General features: G+C 38.7%; 1 protein-coding gene across 1 annotated transcript; it reads right to left on the reverse strand.

Annotated features, from left to right (window-relative positions):
- Positions 1–21: 21 nt before the first annotated feature.
- bicc2 (bicaudal C homolog 2) lies at positions 22–22,765 on the reverse strand. The gene is made up of 19 exons (XM_028459981.1): positions 22,501–22,765; positions 19,632–19,678; positions 19,209–19,278; positions 19,041–19,120; positions 18,619–18,780; positions 17,362–17,415; positions 16,687–16,902; positions 16,349–16,600; positions 16,113–16,244; positions 14,959–15,148; positions 13,634–13,770; positions 13,360–13,550; positions 9,482–9,590; positions 8,997–9,036; positions 4,620–4,780; positions 2,468–2,678; positions 2,221–2,387; positions 1,965–2,064; positions 22–158 (listed from the first exon to the last, which is right to left on the reverse strand). Exons 1-19 carry the CDS (start codon positions 22,745–22,747, stop codon positions 28–30), a joined length of 2,697 nt encoding a protein of 898 aa, XP_028315782.1. The 5' UTR covers positions 22,748–22,765; the 3' UTR covers positions 22–27.
- Positions 22,766–26,834: the final 4,069 nt, after the last annotated feature.

Genomic DNA, 26,834 nt, shown 5'->3' on the forward strand with positions numbered 1-26,834 from the left:
GCTTTGGGTCGAGTCTATCTTCTCCTCTCACCAACGGTTACTTTGAGTTGCATCGTCCACATCTAAGATCCGTGGAAGGCGGCCACTGGCCCCGCCCTCCAGGTAGCCAGGTTTGACAGCAGGTGTGTCTGAGAGCCTCCTGTTGTTCTTGTTCAGGTCTGGATAAGAAAATAAAAGACTTTCACTGCCACCAAAGTAACAGTTTAAAAACAAGCACTTTTTTTTAAAAAGATAACTTCATACTTATATCATTTTTCTTTGTGATAAACTACTTATATATGTGTGGTCGGCCATTACTGGGTGCTATATCAATCAAATGTGAGATACTAAAACCCAGAAACATCTGGAATCATAGACATATCAGAGACAAGTGTTGCCCCGTACTCCATGGACAGGCTGTAATATCACCAAGTTTATCATTGTACCAGATGTTAGAGCTTCTGTATCTTTACTAGGGAGCAAATATTTATTGTTTTCTTGAGTTTAATAGGGTTTTATTAACAGGAAAGTAGTTCCTACTGCATATGTACAGGTTTATGAATATTATGCTAATATTATGCATATGTTATAAACATAAACGTCGGCTACATCTGAATGACGTAACCTTTTAAATCAGTGATTCTCAACTGGTGAGTCGGGACCCAAAAGTGGGTCATGGACCTGTACTGGGTGGGTCGTGGACAGCTGATTAAAAAAAAAAAAAAACCTAATGTGTGTCTCTTGTTGGACTTGTCTTTTCTTTTGAAAGAAACTTATTTTGACACTCAACGTGTGAAATGCATGTTGCACAGGAAAATATATAATTTTTTTTTTTTTTTTAAAGAGAAAATACATGTGTGTTCTCAACAGCTATTTTGAGAAAAATGAAATTTGGTGATTAATTTTTAAAAAAAAGTGGGTCACAATTAAATGATCTTGGAAAAATGTTGGTCCTATAGCGTGAGACCAGTTGAGAACCTCTTTTTCAAATAATAATGATTTGAAAATAAATAATAAAAATACAACTGGTTTCCATGTGTTTCCGAGCAATAGGAACTGGTCGTCTGTAAATGAAACCCAAAAAAACTCTCCCTTTGCTCCCTGGTAAAGATAGTAACTCTAACAACCAGTACAATGATAAACTTGGTGATAGCAGTATGGGGCAGAGTTTACTCTGTCTCTGATGTGTCTCAGAAATGTTTCCAGGTTTTAGCATCGCCCACAAAAATGGCCGGACTAATGAGCCATATGCATTCTCTCATAAAGCGATTGTGACTTTTGTCCCGACAGTCATGATGACAATGATAACAGGATTGTTTCCAAACTGAAAGTTTCACCTTTTTCAAACTTCAGGATGTGTTTCAAGACCAAATGATTTGTCAAATCACCAATAATTTTCTACATGAAACAATAAACACAACCTTTTAATCTAAAACGCGAGTGAATTTACCCGAAAGCCACAAAAATGGACTTCCCAGTGTAACTTTACAGGATTGTGATGTTAACAGGAGATTTTTTCCCGGTTCTGGCCGAGAGATTGTAGCATGCAGAGGTGAAAGTAACGGATTACAAGTATTTACGTTACTTCTAAATCAGTCATTTTACTTGTACCTAAGGACGTTTTAAAATAAGTAAAGTAATTAATTACATTTCTACACCAATAGTGTGCAAGATTTGTTCTCTTCTTTTTTAAGTTCATACTTGATGTAGTAAGGTATGCAAGGGAACAAAATTATTACCAAAAATAAACAATAAATGATAATAATAATAATAAATAAAGAAAGAATAAACTAGTAAATTTGACTTTGAGTACTATTTAATTCAGCTACTTTTTACTTGTATTTGAGTACACACTGGTCGCGTGCAGTGCATGTTGATGTCATTAGTGACATGAATGTTTGTTTCTCAGTAAATGTTGTCCCATGTTGCTTTCAGACCAGCTTTCCCCGACAGAATTAATCCATGATGCAGGAACAAATCCTCACCTGTGATAGCGATTAACATTTTACGCCTGGCGCCAAATGTGGACACACCCACTTCCTTCAGATCTTCATCAGACAGGGTGAGGAACGTCTGATAATCAATCTGGATGAGAAGAAGCAGTGGCGACATTTATCATGGCCTCAAATTAACACAGAAATGATGTTTTAGTCACTTTTTAGTCTAATGTGTGTACGTAAACACAGATAACTCAACAACATAGCTTCCACATATTCATTCCTACTCTCAAGTCATGTTCACCTCTTGTTGTTCAAACACATCAATGTATTTGATGAGGCCCAGTTGATTGAGCAGCTCAGGTAGGTCATCTGCCATGTTGGGGGAGGGGCTCCGCTGGCTACAGGTCGACGCCCTCCTCGATGAGCACAGACCTTCAAAATAGCCGCCGGCGCTCATGTAGCTCTCTGCTGCTCGTCCAAGGTCAGAGGAAAAGGTCAAAAGAAAAGCTGCCACAAACAGCTGCTTTTCAGACACAAAGCAGACTTACTGAGTTTATCAGTCCTGCTTCTGTTCACAGTAGCTCCAAAGGCTGGAAAGGAGGAGGTGGATGGGGAGAATGTAGGAGGAGGTGAAGATGGGGAGGATGAGGATGAAGAAGAGGAGGAAGAGGAGAACAAAGGCAGTGATGGAGCTGCAGATCCCCGTCTGTCCCTCCAGTTCTCAGAGTTGCTCCCATTGACCACATTTCCTCCCCAGGACTGAATGAAGACAGAAAGTGAGTCTTTTCTTTATTGATTTTAATGTTCTTTTTGACTTTTAGGCTGTTGAATGTTTTATGTTGCACTTTTGGATCATGTAAAGCACAATGAATTTCCTTGTGTATGAAATGCGCTGTAAAATTAAACGTGAATGTGTCTCTTGTGTGTTTAATCCATTGACGGACATCTTGACCAAAATGTAATACTTGTACAGTACGAGTACAAGGATCACCAACCTTTCTGAAACTGTGAGCTAATACTGTATAGTCTAAAGGGCTACCAGTTTGAAAAGCACTTCTTAAATACTACATTTTATAGTAAGGAATAAGGAAGGCTCGCAGTAACTTAAAAAGGTAGGAAATGTTGAGGTTTCACCATGAAACAGTGTATTTCTCCTATTTTTTTCATTTGACAGTATTTCATAGAAAATCCACCTTGTATTTTGAAAAATTTATATATTATATATAACATACCATTGACCATACCCATATCTACTGCACTAAAATGCATTTTTTGCAACGTTTCAGTAAAAATAAACATTTAATGATTCATTTAATAAAACTTCATCAGCAGTATTAAACTCTGCTAAGTACTAACGACATCTGTCATATGTATTTCTCTCTGTGAGTTTGAATCATGGAAAGTAAATCATATTTTAGACAGAGCTCATTGCTGAATAGAGCTCCTGAGGGCCCCTGACATGGTCCATGCGGGCTACCTGGGGCTCGCGGGCATCGTGTTGGTGACCCCTACTCTAGTAGCAGCTCCAGAGATGATGCTGCTCTATTGTACAATTTTTGTCTGCATATGTTGTCAAATGTTAAACTACATGTAGTGCAATCATTTAGCCACAGCAAAAAAACCAAAATGAATTATACATTTATTATATTGCTTAGGTGTTACCATCCCAGGGTTGGTTAAACCATTATCAGAGGGGAAGATATAAAGCAAGAGGGCAGTGTTCAACTCCAGTGATGGGCGTGAAACAAGGGAGGGGGAGTTGGGGGTGATAATAAAAAAGAAGGATTAGAGCGAAGCCATTTATTTTGTGCTGAAAGTATAATGTGATGTTACTATTGTGCAGTGGAGTGTAATCTACTGTGCCAGTGTAGTCACAGTGTAGAGAGATTAAATAATGTTAAAGACACACCTTTTAAACCCTGAAGTACACGATTAATGTAAACAGTTGTGGTTTCAATACAAATATAAAATAATCTTATTGTTTTAACAGAATCGACTTTCTTCTCAGTAAGAAACATTGTTATGACCATGCCATAGAAACACATTTATCTTTTAGGAAAACAGTTTAAAATAGTTTTAACCCAAGTGTGCTTTTTCACTTTTGTAAGTGTCATTGTGTGTTTTGTCTAAAAATGAAAAATCACACCAACATTTGTGTTTTAATGCATTCTAAGATATTAACTTGTGTTTTTCCAAATGCATTGTCATAAATGTTTTGTCCTCTGTGATTATTATTAATGATGGATCCATATTTAACAGATAAAACAGGAAGGTATTTCTACATGTAAATCTTTATGCTGCAGGAAAAATTGGATTGAATAAGAATGATTTAAATGGTAAAATTTTGGAAAACTTGATCTGAAACATATTTCAATTATTGTAGATTACATTTGTGTTGAGCCGTACATAGAACTGTAACATGGTTCTCCAGCTTTGAGTTAAATTATGATTGACAATTTTTTTTATAAAATTTTCATGGCAGTTACAATGACAGTCCATTATCTAAACTCTTTACGACAGCAGCACCTTTTTAAAATTACAATTGCAATTATGTCACAATTGTAATTGTTTATCAATTACGCAATTACAATCATAATTGTCTCCAACCCTGTTTAATAGAAAATGCACTAAAAGGCATTGTTAGAGATTCTCAGCAGCTGCACCTGTCCTTTAATAGTTAATACTGTATATATCGTTTACCTGTTGCTGGTTGCTGCTGTTCAGGTACGGTTTGTAGGTGCGTCGGCTGATGTTACGGAGCTCCTTGACGGCCTCGGCCGGCATCGACTTGGAGAAACCGAGGCCACTCCAAGTGTCAGTGGGCGTGCGGACCTCTGTGACCACAGGCTTCCTCTGCATGGCTGAAATGAAGGAAGAGATCATATCCTGATGAAGACTGAATAGCACATGATGAAGGCCGAAGGTCGTGTTATTTTAGAAAAAAACTGCTGGGGTTAATATCTGTCAATTTAATAAAGAGTGTTTTTTGAAAGGTTCTTTGCAGCTACATTACTTTCACAGCTAGGAATTTGTCCTTGGGCAGGATGTTCTCATCCTGCCTGAAAGTAGCCATTTGTCCCTCCAAAAACCACCATAAACAGCCTCAATGACTACAGACATGAGGCACTAACATCTGTAGTCAGGCTGTCCTCCCTTAACTCAAGTCCTGCCTCCCCCCAAACCTTGATTTCGACCAGCACCAATTTGCCTACAAAGCAAATAGGTCAACGACCGACACCATCACCACGTGCTCCACACAGCTGCAAACCAGTTGGAGACACAGGGGATCTACAATATGTCAGGATGCTCTGAGTAGACTTCAGCTTGGCATTTACCACCATCCTGCCAAACATTCTGGTCAGAAAGAGGACCGACCTAGACTTCCCACGTCTCATCTGTGAGTGGATCAACAGCTTCCTGATGGACCGACCACAAACGGTGAGAGCGGGATCTCACACATCCTCAGGCTCTCCCCAGGGCTGCGTGCTGAGCCCCTTCCTCTATACGCCTTGCACACGCACGACTGCCTCCCCTCCCGCCAATCCAACATCATCGTCAAATTTTGCTGACGACACCACAGTGGTGGGCCTCATCTCAAGCGGCGACGAGTCAGCGTCCAGGGAGGAGGTCCAGACCCTGGGGCGTAGTGCTCAGCAAATAACCTCTCGCTGAATGCCAGCAAGACCAAGGAGATGGTGATGGACTGGAGGAGGAAGAGAGGAGAGCTCGCTCCACTACGAATAGACGGCATCTGCGTGGAGCAAATCACATCCTTCAAGTTCCTCGGGGTACATGTTGCTTATGACCCAACATGGTCAACCAACACGTCAGCAGTGGTCAGGAAGGCCCAGCAGAGACTGCATCACTTAAGACTTCTTAAGAAATGTAACATCGAGACAGCACTTCTGCGGACTTCTGGCCAAGCCTCTTCAACCTTCTGCCCTCCGACAGGAGCTACAGGGTCTGGAGGATTAATACATGATAGTAATTTGACACCTGCCTCATTCTATTGCCTACCACTAATTCTAACGCAGAGGAAAGTGCACAGGGGAAAAAAAATTCCATATTCAAAAAGTCCCTTGTTGCATGATTTAGCTTTAAAGGTGTAGTCCGCAGGGTCGGGGTCAATTACAATTGTAATTGCGTAATTGGTTATTTTAATTACAATTATGACGTAATTATAATTGAAATCGTAATTGAAACTGTTGCTGTTGTAATCTTAATTGAGTTGTAATTGAGTTCAGACAATTAACTTTGTAATTGTAATTGGTATGGATATTTTATAATAACCATCATTTAGTTGTAATTCACTGCAAAACTGGGGAACCACGTTACAGTTCTATACATAGTTAACAATTATTAAAATAGGTAAAATGATCCTCAAAAAACTAACAAGTAAACTTTATCTGAAACCATTAAAAAAAAAATTAGATGGAGGGGTATAGACACGCCCACATCAGAAATATGAACGGCAATATTTTCATGGATAAGGAAGCCCAACAAGGAAACCAAGAGATGAAAAAGAAATGAGATGATAGATAATATTGTAAGACATGGGACAAACTAACCTGTTATCATAAGATATGCTAACAGAAAGCTAACACAAGAGAAAGGGTAAGTTTTATTGGGTTATTTTATTAAAGGCTCAGTAATTGTGAATAATTGTAACTGAACTTTAGTAATTGAGAAAGTAATTCTAATTATTTCAGGGGTAAATAATAATTGTAATTCTAATTGTAATAGAATACAATTGAGTTGCAATTGAACATGAATAATTGAAGATGTAATTGTAATTTTAAAATGTATTTGACCCCAACCCTGGTCCACAATCCTGACACACACTGTTATTTTGGGTGAAATGTTCCATTCATACAGATTATGTAGCTATTCTGAAAAATTAACTCAAAGAATCAAACCTCTATAGCTTCTGTAAAAACTCTAACCAATCCCTGCCATTTGGTCCAAATAGAAAGAACCAATCAGATGCCTTCATGTCTCGTCCTGCCCACGCCCCCCTCTACCCAGGTAGCTATAGCTCAAATCATGCTAGCTTTCCAACATTGCGGACTGCACCTTTAAGTGAAGTCATCTAAAATGTGCAAACCTGTTTTGCAGTAATCATGAACAGATTATAATCTGATAATCCAATGCTTTTCCTACAGTCCTGCTCATGGAACAAGGCCAAAACATTTGTGAAAGAAAATTTGTTGATTTTGACAGAAAACATTGATTTCCTTTTAGACGTAGTTTTTTTGACTAAAATACAATGTCAAAATGTAGTCATCAAGGGCCTCATGTAGCAAGACTTGCGTGAAAAAATATGATGTGAAAAAAGCGTGCGTCTCAATCCAGAAACAGGCGTACGCTCGTAAAAGTCTGTGCGTAGGACGAGATCCACGCACCTCTCGTTTGAACATTTGAATCAACATGGATGTGAGCGCGTTTGTGTCCACGCCCGCATTTATATATGCAAATCATATTGAAATGAGATCTGCGCTGGGATTCCCCTCAGCTGATCAGAAAAAGCTGCGCTCTTACCACCAGTAACGCAGGAAAGAAGACATTTTTAAACTTTTTAGACCGACAGCAACATGTAGGACAGAGATGATTCAACAGTGAAGATACCATAATTAATATAAACATTAATATAGACACACACAGTTTGCTGAATGCTTGACTCTGTGTTATGAAGTGGGAAGGAAAATGCTATACTACTACTAATAATAATAATAATCATATAATAATAGCAATAACAGATGATAATAATAATAATCGCAAAATATGACGTTCTGATCAGGCTTAATGTCAGTGTCTCCATCTGATCATTGAACAGGCTGTGAATGTGTAACAGGTAAATGTGACTCAGTGGAAAACGCTTTTGTCAACTAAATTACATTAAGATTTTAGTCGACTAAACCTGTCACAGATATAATTGACTAAATAATACAGGATTAGAGTCAATGCATATTTGAAAAGATTCCATTACCATTTATCAACCTGATATTGGTTGGTATTAATATACACATTTCATTTCTAGAAAAAATTTCCTTAATATTGATATTTAATACTGCAGCTTTCCTAATACAGTGGCTTATAAAGGCTCATCACGTGTGATGAAAAGGCTTTGCTGATTATTCCAGCCCTCTGAATAGAACAAACTGTCTCCATATGTTAAATAATGAACACAAACTGTGCTTATCCTTGCAAGCATGTTGAGCACGTACGTATTAACACAAACTGCTCAAATCTAGACGGGCTGTCTAAGCACAAGTGACGAACAAGCGACCCTGGACCTTTTCAATGTGTGAGCGTGTGATTAAAAAGTGTAATGGCACTCTGGAAAGGGCACAATATCAACAGCATTATTACTGCTACGAGTGTTCATGTGTGTAGCACTGTGAGTCAAAGCCTTATTCATATACTGGCATATGGGCGTCATAATGACTGGGGAAGCAGATGGCCCATTCAAACTGCTAATTCATCACCCCATAAAGCAACACGGAGGGAATTTGGTAGCATTTGGCAGCCACTCTCTTCAGTATCTCCTATTCTGCATGATGGATGAGATTGTGCTGTCTCCGTGTGTGTTTGTGTGTATTTGCTACTGGTGTATTACGTAGAAGTGCCAGTGCTACTCCATTATATGTTTGGCACGGTGCAGCCCATAAACCGTTCCCCTTTATCAGTTGCTCTGGCAGTGTGCAGCTCTCTATTGGGTCTCTTCTATCAAGTCCCTGCCTCTACTCCAGATAACAATGCAAAGCCACTATATCATACTCCAACAGGCGTTAAGGACCGCGTCATGGAGCTGACTCAAAATATCATAAATATTGTTTGATGACAACATGGTGAAAATGTTTGCAGTATTTCACCAGGTTAGCGTATAGTTTTGGCAATCTGTGTTCCCCTTAGATCCAACAACCACAGAAGTGAAGCCCCTGCAGACCAAAATATGTTAACCTGCATCCTGTGGAATACATCACAGGACAAAAGTAAAAACCCATAGCCCAGCTCTAATTGTTTTTGGCACAATCCCTTTTTAAAATACACAGACATTCAACATTGATGAGCACCAACCTCTGTTTGCCAGCAGTTTCTTCCTCTCGTAGTCATAATCCTACAAACAACAAACAGGAAATTGAAAAAGTAAATAATGCATGAAATTGAATTATTTTTTCCCCCTTTGGGTTACAGAGGAGAGACGCCACGAACCTAATCTACAGCAGCAAACACTGGCGTGAAAACACTTTCCACTGCTGCGATGGTAAACTTGTAAATCCTGCTTGCAGAAACACTGGAGCGTAAGAGAAGGCAAACAAGAGGGAAAGGGAATAAACCCAAATGTCATTTCCTGAAATCTATACCACCAGTGTCAGGGACGTGCAATTCAATCCATTAGATGTACCCAAAAGTCCTCCGTTTGGGGCAGATTTTCAATGAAGTTTGGTGGAGTTGCTTTATTACTCCTTTAACAGCACTTCCTGCATTTTAATAACCAGAGGCTCATTCATGCATGAAGCCTTTTATTCATTCAAAGACCATACAATCCCTCTTTTTCTCACCTCGGCCATCGACGCGTCAGCTAGAGCTCGATGGGAAGAGATCGCCACATCTCTCCTCAGACTGTTTCTCCGCTCACTCCTCACAGCCTCCATTTCTGTGCTCAAGGGTCTGACACATTCAGCAGAAGCACAACAACACACACGCAGAGGGTGAAAAAAGGTTCAGTGAAATTGTGAGTATTCAAAGGTAAATTGATATATTTCTTTAGACCAGCGGTCACGTACCCCTCAGAAAAACTATTCAAAAACAACTCTAGAGCATAGTGATGGAATGAACAAGTGATAACACACATTTTAAAGAATCCCAGTGTAAATAAGTGGAATGAAACAGTATTTAGTGCCTCCTGAATGAATATATCTCTATAGTTTTATAGGCATTTTTGGTCATTTCGCACCTGATGTGGAATCATGAATCACCCATGTATTATCAGTTCATGTTCTAATCATCATCATTATTATGATTATCATTTTTAACTAAACTTTAAAAATCGCATTTTGTAAATAAGTGTAAATAAACAGCATTTACTGCAGTGGTTCCCACCCTTTTCTGGGTCGTGATCAGGGGTGGAAAGAGTACAGAAAAAATCTACCGAAGTAAAAGTATTGTTACTTTGATTAAATTTTACTTAAAGTAAAAGTAAAGTTACTGGTGTAGCTCACTTACAATGTACTCAGAGTAAACATTACTTAGTTGCTTTTTTTTTACTTAAGTAAAAGTAAAATTACAGATACAAAAAAAGTAGAAGTACACAAAAAAGCCACTCAATTACAGTAACGAGAGTAAATGTAATTTGTTACTTTCCACCCCTGGTCGTGACCCAATTTTGATTTCAAGAATTTCTGGCGACCCCAAAGACATTTTTTTTTCTAGAATTACTTTTTGATCATGTTTGAGTTCAGATATTTATTTATTTTTACTGCATTTTAGCTGAACTAGATTTATATTTCACAAACTGAAAGTATAAAAATAGTTGTTGCTTCCATTGGCGGTGTCGGCTCTACATAGCTCCACATTCCTTGCTTTTGAAACTGCCAAACTCCACAGAGTGCCATCCTCACTAGATCACCAACATAAATGAATAATGGCCAAATGCTTCCTCTGTGCGTGAGTTGATGACTATACAATCAGAATCAGAATCAGAAATCAGAATCAGAATTGTTTTTAATGGCCATGTAGTTTTAAGGACAGTACAAGGAATTTGTCTTGGTAGTTGGTGCACAAAACAAACAAACAAAAAAAAAAAAGAAATAAAGAAAAGAAAACAAAGAACAACCCATCAACAATAATAATAATAATGATAAATATAAAGGATGAGGGATAAATAAAGGATAGATAGAGAATAAAGGATAAATAGGATAAATATAAATATATATATATATATATATATATATATATATATATATATATATATATATATATATATATATATATATATACAGTGCAGCAGATAATGTCATCATGGAGGTGGTGATCGGGTGGGGGGGGTTCAGTGGGTGACTTGGGGTGTGTTCATGTGGATGGTGGCAGAGGGAAAGAAGCTGTTTTTGTGTCTGGAGGTTCTGGTCCTGATGGATCAAAACCTTCTTCCAGAAGGGAGAGATTGAAACAGTTTATGACCGGGGTGGGAGGGGTCAGCCACAATCTTTCCTGCACGCCTCAAAATCCTGGAGGCGTACAGGTCCTGGAGGGAGGGCAGAATGCAGCCGATGACCTTCTCTGCAGAGTGGATGATACGCTGCAGTCTGGCCTTGTCCTTGGCCGTAGCTGCAGCATACCAGATGAATGTGATGAATCTCTGAACCAATCAGTGTCTACTTTGTGCCACACCTTCAGACCAGGGCTGCTTTTTGTGGAACCTCAACAAAGGAGGTATTAAAAAAAGCAGCACCAGGAACCATGGAGGAGGAACTTTTTCCCAGTGGAAAAGGGAAAAAGGAAAGTAGAGACGAGCCGAATACTACCAGTGGAAACACGCCTTAAGATTGTGTTGTTTTAACAATAATTAAAAAAAATCAAAAATGTATTTAATTTTTCAGAAATTTCAGGTGACTCCACACGGGGTCTCGACCCCAAGTTTGAACAAATCTGATTTAGTGGCCGCTGAATACATTTATTTCTATACTTTTATCATGTTCGGGCATCTCATGACTGGGGTGGGACCAAGACTGACACTTTATTTGTTAATTTTTCATTTTCTCCCCCTCTCAAGCACTCCCTGTAGTGCCATCACGTACCACTAGGGGTAAATGCACCCCCATTTTAGAAAAACTGCTTTAAACTATTAGCACCATATGCACGGGGATTCAACGAAGCTGCTGATGCAGGCTGAATGTGCTGCTCCATTAAAAGTGTGAAGCCTGGATTTCTCTTTGTGCCACACAACAACAAAAGGAGAAAAAATATAGGAGACGAAGCAAAAAGCAAATATAGACGAGGTCAACAAGCTTTCCCTCGTCTCATGGCATTTGTTGTTCCTCGACAGATCTGGCACATGCAGGTGTGTGTGTGTGTGCGTGTGTGTGGATTTAGTCCACTGGGTGCTTGTTTGTGAGAGTTTATAGAAATTAGTGCATAAAAACACCTTTCAGTGACTTTTTTAGGTCATATAAAACACATGTGTACAAACCCCTCCTCCAAAAAATATCTATATCAGCGCTGGGCAACTGTTTCGGGAAAATGTGATTGTCTTATCCGAGGGCCACATGATCACCATTCATGTCAGCACTTAAAACAAAGACCAATCTGAGTATTAAAACAAGAAATAACTAGAGTTTTCTCTGTTTTTGTTGTTAAATTCTTATCATGTTGGAGGTAATTCATAAATGTTTCCAAGTGCCACCTGCAAAGTGTTAGAAGAGTATTTAACCCAAAGCCACTTATTTTCTGCTGAAAACCAATGAAATTGGGTATGAAGTAGTGTTGTTGAATCATTGTTGTCCAACTCAGTCTAAACATTTTAGTCAAAGTATTTCAATTTGGCATATTTCGTTGTAAAAATGTAGGGGTGACTGCCCTCTATTGGTTGAAACCCAGCTATTACAATGAAATGTTGCTATTGGCTGAGAACAATGGTTTGTGATGTTTTGGTGGTTTCTTATGTCACCTATGGCCCCGCCCCTTTAATAAAACTAGTACCTGTGGTCTTTGCAATCTGTAATAAGTTTGGAGAGAGAAACACGTGGCAAAAATGGACCAGAAGTGGCAAGAAAAGGGAGTAAAATGAGCCAAAAGCAGTCAAGAGTGGCAAAAAAATAAATAAAAAAACTAACAAGAGAAAACTGGTGGTATTAAACTTAGCTTAAATGAGCAAAATGTGACAAACAATAGTGAAAAAGGGCAAAAATGTAGAACAAAAAGAGGCAAAATGTAGGTACAAAAAGGAAACATCAAACAAGTGTTATTTAATGGGCTAAATGTAGCTTATTTGGATGAAAAGTGGCAACAACAAAAAAATTGGTTGAAGAATCGACAAAAATTGGATAAAAGTGGCAAAAAGAACTTCCAAAAACAGCTAAAATCTCTATTTAAATTGGTAAAAGGAAGCTAGAATCTGAAAAAATAAGAAAGTGTAAAACGTTTTTGGAAAAGGGGAAAAAATAGTAGGTAGTTGAAAAATGGCCAAAGAAAAAGGTTAAAAGGGGTTAAAAAGTTTTCCCTTTTAAGGATTTCTGGGGGAATAACAATTAAAAATAGGACATATAGAGCCACATGTTGAGTAACACTGACTTAATAACAGCTTAAGAGTTGACGGTTGTCCTACACTACACTTTTAAAACCACTGCCCCTGAGTACCCGTATTCCTAGGGGTACATGTACCCTGCTTGAGAAACAATGCATTAGAAGTCTAAAAATGTGTTCCCAGTGTAAAGAGTCTCACCTGTACGTTAGCACCTGCCCTGTTGAATGACGTCGAGCTTGCCTGAGACCCTTTGAGCTGTCCGGGCCCTGCAGACTGGCCCTCCTACCGTTCAGTCCCATTCTGCTGAGGCTGAGCTTCACTGAGTCACAGACCTCAGAGGGAGACATCAGCCCCAGCTCAGAGTCCGACTGGTCCTCGTTTTCAATGATCTGAGGTAATGATCGCAGGTCACTTCTGTTTCTCAGGCCTTTTCAATAATTCAGGTATATGATGAATATTCAGAGTTGATCACCTTGTCCAGAGGGCGACTGTCTGCTCCTTTCAGTCCTGCTCTTCCTTCCTCAGGGCCAGAGGTGAGGCCTGGTGGGGGTGAGGGTCGAGGTTTAGGGCCCAGTGTCAGCAGCTCTGAGGTCAGAACAGGTGAAGGGCCTGATCATCAACACAAGACATTAGAAAAGATTTAGATTTTAGACAGATTTGAATCAACACAATTAATTATTTATCATTAACACAGAAACCATGAGTGCTACTAAATAATAATAATAATAATAATAATAATAATAATAATAATAATAATAATAATAATAAACTTGGGGACACTGACCTAGTCAACCTTTCTTAAACTCATCTTTTCACAATTGCGTACATTTATTTAGCCATTTTATTCACATTAATTTATTATTTTACTCACATTCTGTAATTTCACTGCCCATTTTCTTTACTTTTCCCCAATCTGTAGAGTTTGGGAATATCCTTCTATTAATTATAATATTCAATTGTTGCCCTGCAGAGTAGATCAACTTTACCGTCTATAGCTAGTTATAATACTGTAAAACTTTTGCACTAGCCCAGGAGTGTCAAAGTCATCGTAGTTTGAGGGCCACATACAAACCAGTTTGATCTCAAGTGGGCCAGACCAGAATAATCCATGTTTTTGTGAAAGAAAAAAAGCTGTGGTGTAAAACATGTTTTTCAGTCAGTTACAATAACCTGAATGTCGGGCAATTGGCCTTAATTCCATGAATTTCCAACAAATTTTTTTGAGATTTGTAATGTAATTCGTGACAATTCTATGGGATAATTTGTGAGAATTTTCTGGGTTTTACAGAAAAACTGCTATTTTAATATTACTGCAAATAATGCCAGCCACATTGTACTTTGGTGGAGTTCGGTGGGGTTTTTTTTTAGTTTGGAGGGAATGAGATATCTACAATTCATATGATGATTTACAAGAAGCCACATTTGTGTCGTAACTTTAACTTTGAACAAAATCTTCTTGCGTGCAGCACATTCGGCTCTGGCGGGCCGAATGTGGCCCACGGGCCTTGAGTTTGACACATGTGCATTAGACAGACAACGTTCATCTGAGGGGAAGTTTTTACTCATTCTAATGAAACTCTGAATGTATTCAAGTTTTCTTGTTCTCAGTCAATGTAAATATTATGATAATATAATAAAAGAGAGCTTTGGGTGACAGTCAGAGGAAGATTAGCAGCTTTACTTTATTTCACCTACATATATAACACATTGTGGATTTTAAGACTCCAGCTGTGACTTTGTGATTTCCTTCCTGCTTAAGGTGTGTGTCCAAACTGAAATGTTCATGGATGTCCTCACCTTGCTCAGAGATACGAAGCTGCTGCAGCAACATGTTGAGCCAGTAGCTGGTCAGTCCTCCTCCGTGTAGGACGGGGTCAGAGGTCACCTCTGATAACTGAGCAGTTTCACAGGAATCCAGCCTCAGCAACAGACGTCGCGCCTCATAAAGGCAGGAGATGTTTCTCTCCAGACCTTTCACTACTACTGACTGACATACAGTAGCAGACACAGTATTCATCACTGCAGTGTATTAAACAGCAGAGGAAGAAACGCTTCAAATCACAACTAAAAATAAACAATCAAGAAAACACTTCTTGTAAATCCATGTACCGTTAAATCTTCGATTTCGTATTAAAGCCAAATTAAAATAACAAATAAACAGTGTGGTTTTTTTGTTTTACTGACTTAAAACCAACTTCTTTTACAGCCTGAGACAGAAAGTAGCAACGCATAAGTCATATTTCTGATGAATTGATCAACAGAAACGTTAATAATACATAAATAAATCCCCCAAAAAAATTATGTTTCAAAAAACATGCACATGATATGTGATTAAAGGAACCAGAGGTGGTGTAATGAATCTACTGGTGCTCCTCGTTTCTTGTGATCAACTTCTGTGTGTGTTGACGGCTGCCGTTAGTGCTCTCAAAAAAGCTAATTCTTTTTGCAAAAGTGTCAAATCGTAAAAGTGCTAACATCTATTGTTCCTCACACCAGCATCACAGTTGATTGATAGTCAGTCACCAGTTTATTTGGATACTATTTGGACCGTAACTCCATCAAACAAGGTGCAAAGGACTTCAGTTCTGTTTCTAATTTCCCCGTAAATATGCAAATATCTCACATACAGAACATTATTTTTATTTATTCTTTTTTTTTTTTTTACAGAAAAATACTGCTTTTCTGATTTTTAATTTATCTGTGTTTTTGTTTTGGTTTTAAAATGGAATAACCAAAGAACGAAGGGTACACGAACTGAAGTAGATCATTTTAGTTTCCTCTCTTGCATTAAAATTGTGAATTATTTGGAAACTATATTTGCATTTATAGTATTCTTTAAATAAGAAAAAGAAAGAAAATACCCGTCTGTCCATTCAAAAACTACAATGTTAGCATTTCTTTTTCATTGTCAGATCATGACTGATGCAATCAGCAGGTGGGATAAAACCTACCTTGCTGGTCTGTTTAACTTTGGGTTTAATGCTGATGAAGACCCCGAGGTTTTGCATCATCTGAGCCAGCTTACAGGGATCTGCCTCACCATCCTCACGCATATCAAACATCAAACACACTGGCAGGCAGTCCTGGATGTGCAAAAAACACACATGCACAAATCGTAGCAAGTTTTATCGTGACGTTTTCAGCCATTGTTCTGCCATCTTTGACCTAAATTAACACTTCTTTGTACCATCAGCTGCTGTCGAGCCAGACACACGCCTTCAGGGCTGCCCTGGATGAGCAGCGAGGAAGGGCTCTGAGGAGCACTGAGGTCTGGGAGGATGATCTGAGTGTGAGTTTGGTGCATGACGCTCAGGAAGTGTGCACCGTTCTGTCCCAGCAGGAAGAGGTGCTGCTGGGAGGTGACATCCAGCTGGCTGCTCACTAACCCTCCTCCAGCATCAGATCCCAGCAGTAGATCCATCAGAACACAGGTGGCCTTCTGGAAAACCAATAATAAAACCACATACCACAGTGAAGTCCTTCTATTGAAACAACTTCTCCTAATCAAATCCTTTTTATTGTGACCTTGACTGCAGCTGCATGTCCCTGAAGCCCCCACACGGTGCAGCAGCTTCCGTAAAAAGCTGGAGTGGCTTGAGGCTGAGGGGAAGCAGCTCGGAAACTCACACTGACCCCCAGAGTTTGCACTACCTGCTGGATTATAGGAGAGCCAACATCCGGCAGAGCCTGCGGCACCAGGCTGACTGGGAGGTCAAAGGTCAGAGACAATGGCTGGAGGTCCTGCAAGTGTGAAAGTCGTAGAGATACAAAGAGGACGGATAAATCAGGACAAACTACCTGCCATATTAGAGACGTCTGGGCAAATAAAGTGCGGTAAAGGGACTTATAGGGTTTTTTTTCCTCTTACACAATCTAACGCAGTGTTTTTCAACCTTGGGGTTGAGACCCCATGTGGGGTCGCCTGGATTTAAAATGGGGTCCCCTGAAATGTCAAGTAATTAGTAAAAAAAAATTATACATTTTTAATTGATTACTAAAATAAAAATAACTGTATCCTAAACTTTCTCAAATATAAATCTCGTTCACTGATACTGGCTACGCTGTATTTGTAACACACTTTAATAAACATGACCAAAAACTAATTCTAGAAAAGAAAAAATTAATGTCGCCGGACATTTGTGATATCAAAATAGGATCACGACCCGAAAAAGGTTGGGAACCTCTGCTCAAACTACTCACCCGTATCCTTCTCCTGGCCTCCTCCACCCCGTCTATGGGCCCTGATATAGACACCTGGTAAATAATGATGCAGTATGAAAACCAACACAATCAAAACATAAAAATGTAATTAATCTGAGATGTTGGTCATTTATTGTTGTTCAGTTTAGTTTAGTTTTTTATTAGTCTATGAAAATATTAATATATTTAAATGTCATTTTTGTTACCATGGTTGTTGTTTTTTAATTAGTCGTAGTCTAGTTATTTTCACTTTAAAGGGACCATGTTACGCTAAATCAACTTTTCTGTGCTTTAAACATCATAAAAGTGTTATTAGGGCTTCATACACATGCCCAGAGTGTTTTATTCATTGATTCCCTCAATCGTTAGTTAGAGGGTGATTTGCTCCTTTCTTACTGCAGGGTGAGCACAAACACCTCGTTACAATTTGATGACGCGTTCCCGAATTTGACGCGGCACTGAACTAGAGAAGCCGCGCCTCCAGGAAGCTCTCTGCTGTGATTGACATGTAAACGACACGCCCACAAAAGTGAGCATTTCAGCGTCCTTTGCGCAGTGCTATGTATGTATTTTCCACAGTTTATGTATGTCCCGATGAACGCCCCACCCCCATGCTCTGTCTCGTGTTCATAAAGCAGCATGAGCTCAGCTAAGGAGTGGGTGGGAGGAGGGCGGGGCTGTCTTCTGTCTTATTGCTTAGTGCCAGCTCAACTTCACGGTGCATTATTTAGGATTAAAGAAAATGTATATATAAAAATAAAACTGAGTAAAATATTAAAATAGAATACAGTATTTACAATATTAGAATAAAATACAAATGTTTTTTTTTTGTTTTTTTATAAAAATAGAGTAGAATAAAAAAAAATGAAAACAGAAGAGTAATTAGTGCAAGAAGACCTTCAGATTTTTAAAGTATATTTTAAGTGGCTAGTGTATGTGTGTGAATGTAACTGAATGAGTGAGTGTCATTGACCTTCATTGCATTGAACTTAAAAAAAAAAAATATATATATATATATATATATATATATTTATATATATATACTGTATATATAACAGATTTGTGCTGTTCAAACTGTCTTTAACAGATTGGATACAGGTGTAATGTGGGCAAAAGTATCTGACATTTGCCTGCAGTCTGAATGTAGTTCTATTTCATGCCTAGACCCCCCTTGTTAAAGCTTTGCCCACCCTTTGGATTACAGCAACATCTACTGCACAGCAGCACTTATGGCAGCCGTGTCCTATTCATAGCTACCTGGTTGCTTTTCTCTCCGGTGGTGTTGTGGCGGTTGGAGTCTGGGAAATGGATGTGACAGGACGTGACCTCCATCACTTTTTTTATGTTCCCACCACCTTTTCCAATCACATGGGAATGCTCCGTGTAAGCCACGTCCATTTTTAGAGTCACCTTATTTACCTGTGTGTGTATACAGAGTTTGGTGCCGTCGTTGTAGATTCAGAGACGCACAAACGACACAAATTGTTGGCAAATTATTGGTTGACAATGTTTATGTGAGAAGAAGAAGAAGAAGAAGAAGAAGAAGAAGAAGAAGAAGAAGAAGAAGAAGAAGAAGAAGAAGAAGAAGAAGAAGAAGAAGAAGAAGAAGAAGAAGAAGAAGAAGAAGAAGAAGAAGAAGAAGAAGAAGAAGAAGAAGAAAAATGATTCAGTGCTCTCACCCTGGATTCCAGAACCTCCAAAATCTTATTTTTGGCTTTTTGAACATCGCCTTTCTTCCCTTCTACCTTCACATGGGGATCTTGATGAAAAAATGCAATAATGTAATACGAGCCATAAATGTAAGCACACAGCAGACGAAATCGCACTTTAAAGTAAGAATGTGTCACCTTTCTTTGACTTAGCTCCTATCTTCAGCTTGGAAGGCCATTTCACCTGAGTGTGAGTTTCTTTCATCACCTGTGGAAGCACAAACAATAGGAGAGACTGTAGAGGGAAGAGGAAGCTGTGATTGTATGCACAAAGCAGCACAAATCCTAACACAGCCCCAGCTCTCACACTCAGGTACACTGAGGATTTCTCCAATCAAAGAATACAAAGCCTTGCTTGCATTTCAAACACAGAGATTATCACTTTATAAATCCCGTAATCACCTGCTGCAGAGCATGAATCAATTATCAAAATTGTAGCAAAGGAGCTGAAACCGATCTGCGAACTAAATTTAACAGCGACACATTCCCAGTGGTTATCAGAGTGATTCCACAGGAAGATTCATTTATTTTTTATCTCCCAAGTTGGAAAAATGTACTTACTCTTTCAAAAAACTCTTCACCTGTCTCGCCATCTCCAGGCTTTGAGGCTGAAATGCAATCAGCAAACACAACATACATTAAATCACACTGGCTTTACACTCCTACACTGTGTTATCCTTTGTCACGTTGTTCAGCAGTGCTATAACCGGTGTTATTTACAGCCCAAGTCTTCAACATCAAGCCGATGTGTGTGTAAAGTCAACATTGAAATGTTGATCACATTCAAAACTGTACTCGGCTGAAATTTGCCAAGCGAGTTGAAGAAGAGGTTGCTGGGAACATAAACTCATTTAAAAGGCCATCGCTCCATGGTGACATTTACAGGGTTCATGGGGAGCCACTGGAACGCCCTCGCTTCTACACATCACTACGGGAAACACAGGCTGGAGCTGAGGAATGGGAAGACAAAAGCGTGGGGTGGAATGACGAGGTGGTGTTTGGGGGGGGGCAACCTCTAATAAGCCTGGAGATAACTGAGCACATCAATGACAGCTAATGACGTAAAGACCCCCCACCGTCACAAAACATTAGATAACAACTACGAATACATGACAAAATATATAATATATTGTATAAAATCCCAATGAACAAAATCTCACTGGATGGAAACATTAGATAACAACTAAAATTATGTCTACTACAAATCTATGACAAAATCCCAAGGGACAAAATTCCAATGGATAAAATACAATAATAGATACAATCCCAATAGGTAAAATCCCAATGGACAAAGATTCTATTGGACAAAGTCCCAGTTGACAAAATACCAATTGATAAAATCCAAAGAGATAAAATCCCAATGGAAAACATCCCAATGGATAAAATACAATAAAAAAAATCCAAATGGACAAAATCCCAGTGGAAAAAAAATCCCAAAACAATAAAATACAATAAATAAAATCCCATGGGACAAAATCTCAATGGATAGGATCCAATTGGATGAAATCCCAACTGATAAAATCCTACGGGACAAAAACCCAACGGAAAACATCCCAATGGATAAAACACAATAAATATAAACCAAATGGACAAAAACCCAATAGAAAAAATTATAAGGAAAAAAATCCAAAAATAATAAAATACAGTAAATAAAATCCTACGGGACAAAATCTCAATGGATAGGATCCAATTGGATGAAATCCCAACTGACAAAATCCCAATTGACAAAATCCAAAGGGACAAAAACCCAACAAAAAACATCCCAATGGATAAAATAATTTTTGTTATTCATCCAATACCTAACAGTCACCATATAACTTGTATTGACATTCATTTGTTGTTATTGTTTTTTATGCATTACGAAGGAGATTTGGGTTTATTCATTTTTCTAATAAAAGGTTGGGATTTTGTCCTGTCACCATTTACTACAGCTGTTGTTCTCAACTGGTCTGACTTTAGGACTCACCACCACTCCTAAAAAGACAAACTACCGCACCCAAATAATGGAATATTCCTAAAAGGTTTCAAGAGTTTTAGTATATAAAGCCTTTGGCTTGTAGTGCCTTATGAATAATTATGTATTGTAAGAGCACAAAGTCGGCAGCAGTTGAAATCCACTACTGCATTTTTTTAATCTACCAATGTATTACTAGCTATTGTTAAAAAAAAAAAAAAAAACATTACAAAAAAAAAAGTCTTAATAATGATTTGCTTTGAACACTGAAATAATGACTTTACAGAGGTTCTTACCTTTGTGCTACAGTATTTATTGTATTTATAGAGCTGCACGAGCAGCCGGAAAAACATTCCCAGTTAACACACATATATTTTATTATCTGAAACGTGTTAAGCCCATGCTTGTTTCCATCTTGTGCAAACATCAGCTTCTATCTGCTGTAGCAGGAAAACATATATTTCTAATCAGCTGCCACGTGATAACAAACACAAGCCCTTACCTCTGATTCCCAGTGAAGACAATAACAGCAGATAGGATGTTTACAGCGTCGGGTGATACATTTTACAGATACAACAGAATGAGTTTAGTGGCTGCAGATACTGGTGGTGACAGTGTGCAGACAGCTGGAGGCCCCAGCAGTGATTTAAGCATCACACAAAAGCGTTGGACATTAACTCAATAATGCACTAAGCTGGGATGGACCAGGGTTGGGGTCACTTACATTTTTCAATGACCATTACGTCTACAATTATTCATTTTCATTTACAACTCAATTATGATTATGATGACCAACATTTTTTTCAGTTCCAATTAAGATTACAATGATTATTTTTCCCCTGAACTTCATTTAAAATTACATTCTCAATTACTAAAGTTCAGTTACAATTCATCACAATTACAATAACCCCATAAAAGTAACCTTCCCCTTGTGTTAGCTTCCTGTTAGCATCTCTTATGGAAACGGGTCAGTTTTGATCCATGTCTTAAATCAGCTGTGAAATCCACTAAAAATATTATCTATCATCTAATTAGTTTTTCATCTCTTGATTTCCGTATTAGGCTTCCTAATCAATTAAAGCATTAGTATTAATGTCTTTAATGTGGGCGTCTGAGCATTTTATCTCTCAGTATACTTCTCAATTTTAATTTATTTAAAAAAAGATCAAGTGATTCTTAAATGTAGGGGGAAAACTAAATATGAAACATGTTTTAATGATTATTAACTCCTACTATATGTAAACATTAGAACTGTAACTTGGCTCCACAGTTTTGAAAGAATTTCCATGACAATTACAATTACAAATAAATTATCTGAACTGAATTACAATTCAATTATGATTACAACAGAAACTTGTGTTTTTAATTACAGTTGCAATTATATTTACGCCATGATTGTAATTAATGTGCAATTACAACATTACAGTTATAATTGACCTCAACCCTGGGATAGAGCAATGCAATCACATGACTCACCATACAACATGGCCTCAAGCTTCTTTCTATCAATCCTGAACCTCTCCTCCACCCACTCTGGGTCCACTCTCTGTCCCTTTGCATTCTCCTGCCTCAGAGTGGAGCTTCCTCCACCTTCCTCCTTTTCTTCCTCTTCTTTGGCCTCACTGGGTGCTGAGGCTGGTTCTAAGCTACTGTCCAATTCAGGCTGATGGGGTGCTATGGGGCCCGGGGCCGGAGAACCCTCCTCGATGGCAGACGTGGCCATGGCAGGACTCGGCCTTCGTCAGTGTGTGTGTGTGTGTGTGTGTGTGAAAGAGATATGTGTGCATGTGTGTGACCAAGGAGACCGACAGGGAGGAAAAAAGGGGAGAGAGGGGTGAGAAACCCCCTGTGTGTCCTTTTCCTTTTAGCCCCGCCCCCTTCACTTAAGTACACAAGACTTATTTTCCCCTCTTCAGTTGTTGCACTGCAGGCTCAGACTATAAGATTATCTACAACTTCCACTCGAGCTCACCACTTTGAACAAATCCTCCCCGGTTCATGGACTGACAGTCAAAGCTCACCGTAATGCAACAGTTCACACACACACACACACACACACACACACACACACACACACACACACACATACACACAGTCTAAAAATCCTTCACACACTCACACCAGCACAAGCAGCTATCACAATAAACAGGTCCTCTTCATCTCAGCTCATGTCTGATCTCCAACCCCTTCTCCTTAATGAGACCCAGAGAGCGATCCAGACTCCAGAGGGTGGGACGGGGGGAGCAAAGTGTTGCGCTGCAGCAGGGAGACGCGCTTTGAAAGAAAGGCTTAAAATACTAAAAGTAGCCCAGAATGTCATAAAAATAATGGTAATAAAAGGAAGCAGTCTGGATAAGGAGTGAAAATGGAAAGCTAAATAAAAGTGTAACCCTTGTCCCCTCTGCAAATAGAATATCTATAAAAAAAGAGTGTCATTGTATGAAGAGGAGGATATGTTGCTGATATTAAATTGAGCATTGTGTTAGTTCTGGCAGGCACGGAAGTCAAGCGAGCCCAATATTACAGGGAGTGCTATTGTTATGAAATATCAGCACTGGTGTGATTCGGTTGTAGATAATCACACCAGTGCTGATATTTCACACAACAGCACAACCTAGTGTGTGATATTGCTTTTATACAACAGTTCTACAACCGCATTTTATTAGTTAACGGTAATAAATGACAAGACATTACGATTTAGTAATTTAATCATTTAGAGAGCGCACGCTACATTCACACTGCAGGCCAATGCGAGCCAAATCAGATCTTTTTGCTCATATGCGACTGTGTGTTAAAGAATGTCTGGACAACACAATTCATACTCTACACCTCACGACCAGCTCCCAATCAGCATTCGTATGGTTGAAAGAAAATCAAACTGATCGCTCCTCGTGGGGGTATCACTGTTGAAGCAGCGCCATGGACCGGCTTACCACAAACTCTCACACTGCGCATGCGTAAACACCATAGGACCGTTGGAAAATTGACAAACCGTACTGCCCACGTCTGTCCAGACCACCTGGTTCATCACATCGCCGTCTTTTCTTTTTAAGGCTCCCCACTTCCAGGTTCTTCTTCTTCTATTTTAATGGCGATACTTCAGAGTTCTTCTTCTTCTGATTTGTACATTGCATTTCTGAAAACAAGACCCTGACGTGTCGTGTATGGACGTACAGTGTGAGCAGTCAGGTCCCGTCAGAGTGTCGGTCCGTAGAGTGTGAAAATATGAATCGTGAGCTGCGCACATTCAGAAATTTGAGCTGGAGCTGAGTACAGCCCGCCTTTAGGACCTCTTCTGCACATGCACGTCACTTCAGGGTTGCATTCCGTTCATACTCCAAACTGATTGAAGACGCATTTAATATGTAATATTATTCAATATGTAATATGAATGATCACACAAAAAAAATCTGAGTTTTTGAAAAAAATCTGAATTGTGCATTAAGACCTGCAGTGTGAATGTAGTGACAGTGTACTATGGTGTGTAGCCCAAAATGTAACAGTAATTAACGGTTTTTAGATCACCTGTACAGTGGAGTGATATCATCCGTAAGAAGTCCCAGTGCATTGTTGCCCTACATAAGCACTCTAGGAATGTCTGTCGCCCAATCAAATTACTTGGTAAGAATGAACTGTTGTATAATCGCTGTTAACAACTGACACCATCCATCCTCTAATTTAGTTAATCATCCAGCTGATCATGTCCAATGCTTCCCATTGGTTAGAGTTACTGATGGCGCTGTATTTAAACCACTGCAACATGCCTACTTTTGCACGCTTCGTCCACAAACACCTCACAACCCACCCCCACCCCAGCTCCTCTTATTAAACAGTGTCTTCTGTTGCCATCTAAATGTCTGTGCTTTTGTTCCAGGGGATCCTGCTGACCGCTCTCTCTGCTTATGCCTCTCCATGTAGCTCATGGAAGAGTGAGGGGGCGCTCCCTTCGCTTCGGGTTTTCCACGCAGCAGCTGGAAGGGCAGAGAGGTTCTAGAACAGAGCCTTACTGCCAAATCTAAACTGCATACTAATAAAACTATTTGACTAAAGTGATCCTGACTGAACTAACCTCTTTGAATGGCTCCATGCATTTTAATGAAGTGTTTCCATTCATGAATTAAAATAGAGCAACTGTATGTCTGTAAATCTGTCTTATTTATGTACTAAAATAAACTCTCAGAGCTTCAGGGAAGAGAGAGGAACAAGGAAGCAGAGCATGGCCTTTCTAAATTACTGCTTTAATATCAGTCAACACTATGTCGTCATTAAAGACCTTCACGAAAAACGTTGGTCAACAAAATGAACACTGATGTACAGTGTTGGGTAAGTTATTCTAAACTTGTAATATATATACATTACAAATTACTGGGATAAAAATGTAATATAATTGTATTACAATATTACTGTTTTTAAAATGTAACTGAGTTGCACTACTTTGAGTTACTTTTGGTCCAGAACACTAACTATATCACACTGATAGTGTTCGAATAACATCAGTCTAAGTTTTGTTTCAAACACTTCTGCTGTTTCAGGAGCAAAAAGCTCTTTTTTGTTCCCTATAAATTATATTTAACTATAATGATCATCTTTTTTCCTCAAATAACTGCAAACCGTGAGAAAACAAACAAATATGCACTTAAACTAAATATGCATTATATATATTACTACTTTTCACTTTTGTAATGAGTTACACTACTGAGTCACTTCAAAAAAGAATATATTACTGTAATATATTACAAAAATAACTAGTTACTCCCAACACTATTGATGTACACTGTACAAAAACCACTTCAGTTTCTAAACCCACAGCCGTTCCTGGCTATATTCACACTATACAAATGCATAGGGCCCCATAAAGACACAAACAGCTTGTTCAAAGTGTTGTCTAACTGAATTTATTAGCTTCCTTATAAATGATGCAACATGATGTTCAGTGACTTAATACTGACCTGACTTACGTATGCCAGTCTTAACCAGAGATGAGCCATCAGGGCCACAATAATATAATTGTCTGATCTGAGGGCCACATTATCAACATCTGTGTAAGTATTTGGAACAATGACCAATCTGAACATGAATACAGTCTGTAATTCTGTTGTTTTGCATGTTTTTGGGCTCCTTTTGTATAAGTTTCCCTCGTTTTATGTTTTTGTACTAATTTTGGTTGCTGTTTTGTGTATTTTTTTATAATTTGGTCTGGTTTTTTTGGAATAATTTTCTGTATTTTCTTAGTTGTTTATGGTCACACCATCCTGTGAAAAGGAACATTTAACAATCTACAGTATCATTTCATAATGATAAAATTCATTAAAAGTTTTTTTTTTTTTTTTTTTTTTATATATATAGACGGCTTTTATGAAAGTAGTCTTGTGTTGCCTTCTAAAGCTTGAATAACTTGCCTACATGCCCCAGTGCTCTAATATATATTGGCTTCATCACTCCAAGCCATTTTGTTTGCATAGAAGTTAGAAATCTATAAAGATATTAAAACCAGTGCAATGACCAAAGAAACTGTCGGGAAAACTTGATTTAGGGAATAATTTTGATTTTCAGAATAGCTTTGCAGTTTTTAGTCCCACCGCGGCTTTAAAAAGTCTTGTCTTTGCTCGGTACTTTAAATACAGACATGAAGACGGTTAAAAACAAACAGCTCAATTACTCAGCACTGGTGGGACTCGGCTTCCACCTCGGCTTGATGTTTTCCATATTGTTCAGACAAATTCTGCCCCAGGCAATTCTACAAACATTATTTGGCAGCTTGATGATCTTGTGAAATTTACAAGTACATTTTCGTCAGAGGAGGATTGTGA

Source organism: Gouania willdenowi, chromosome 10, assembly GCF_900634775.1.
Source record: "Gouania willdenowi chromosome 10, fGouWil2.1, whole genome shotgun sequence".
Taxonomy (NCBI): domain Eukaryota; kingdom Metazoa; phylum Chordata; class Actinopteri; order Blenniiformes; family Gobiesocidae; genus Gouania; species Gouania willdenowi.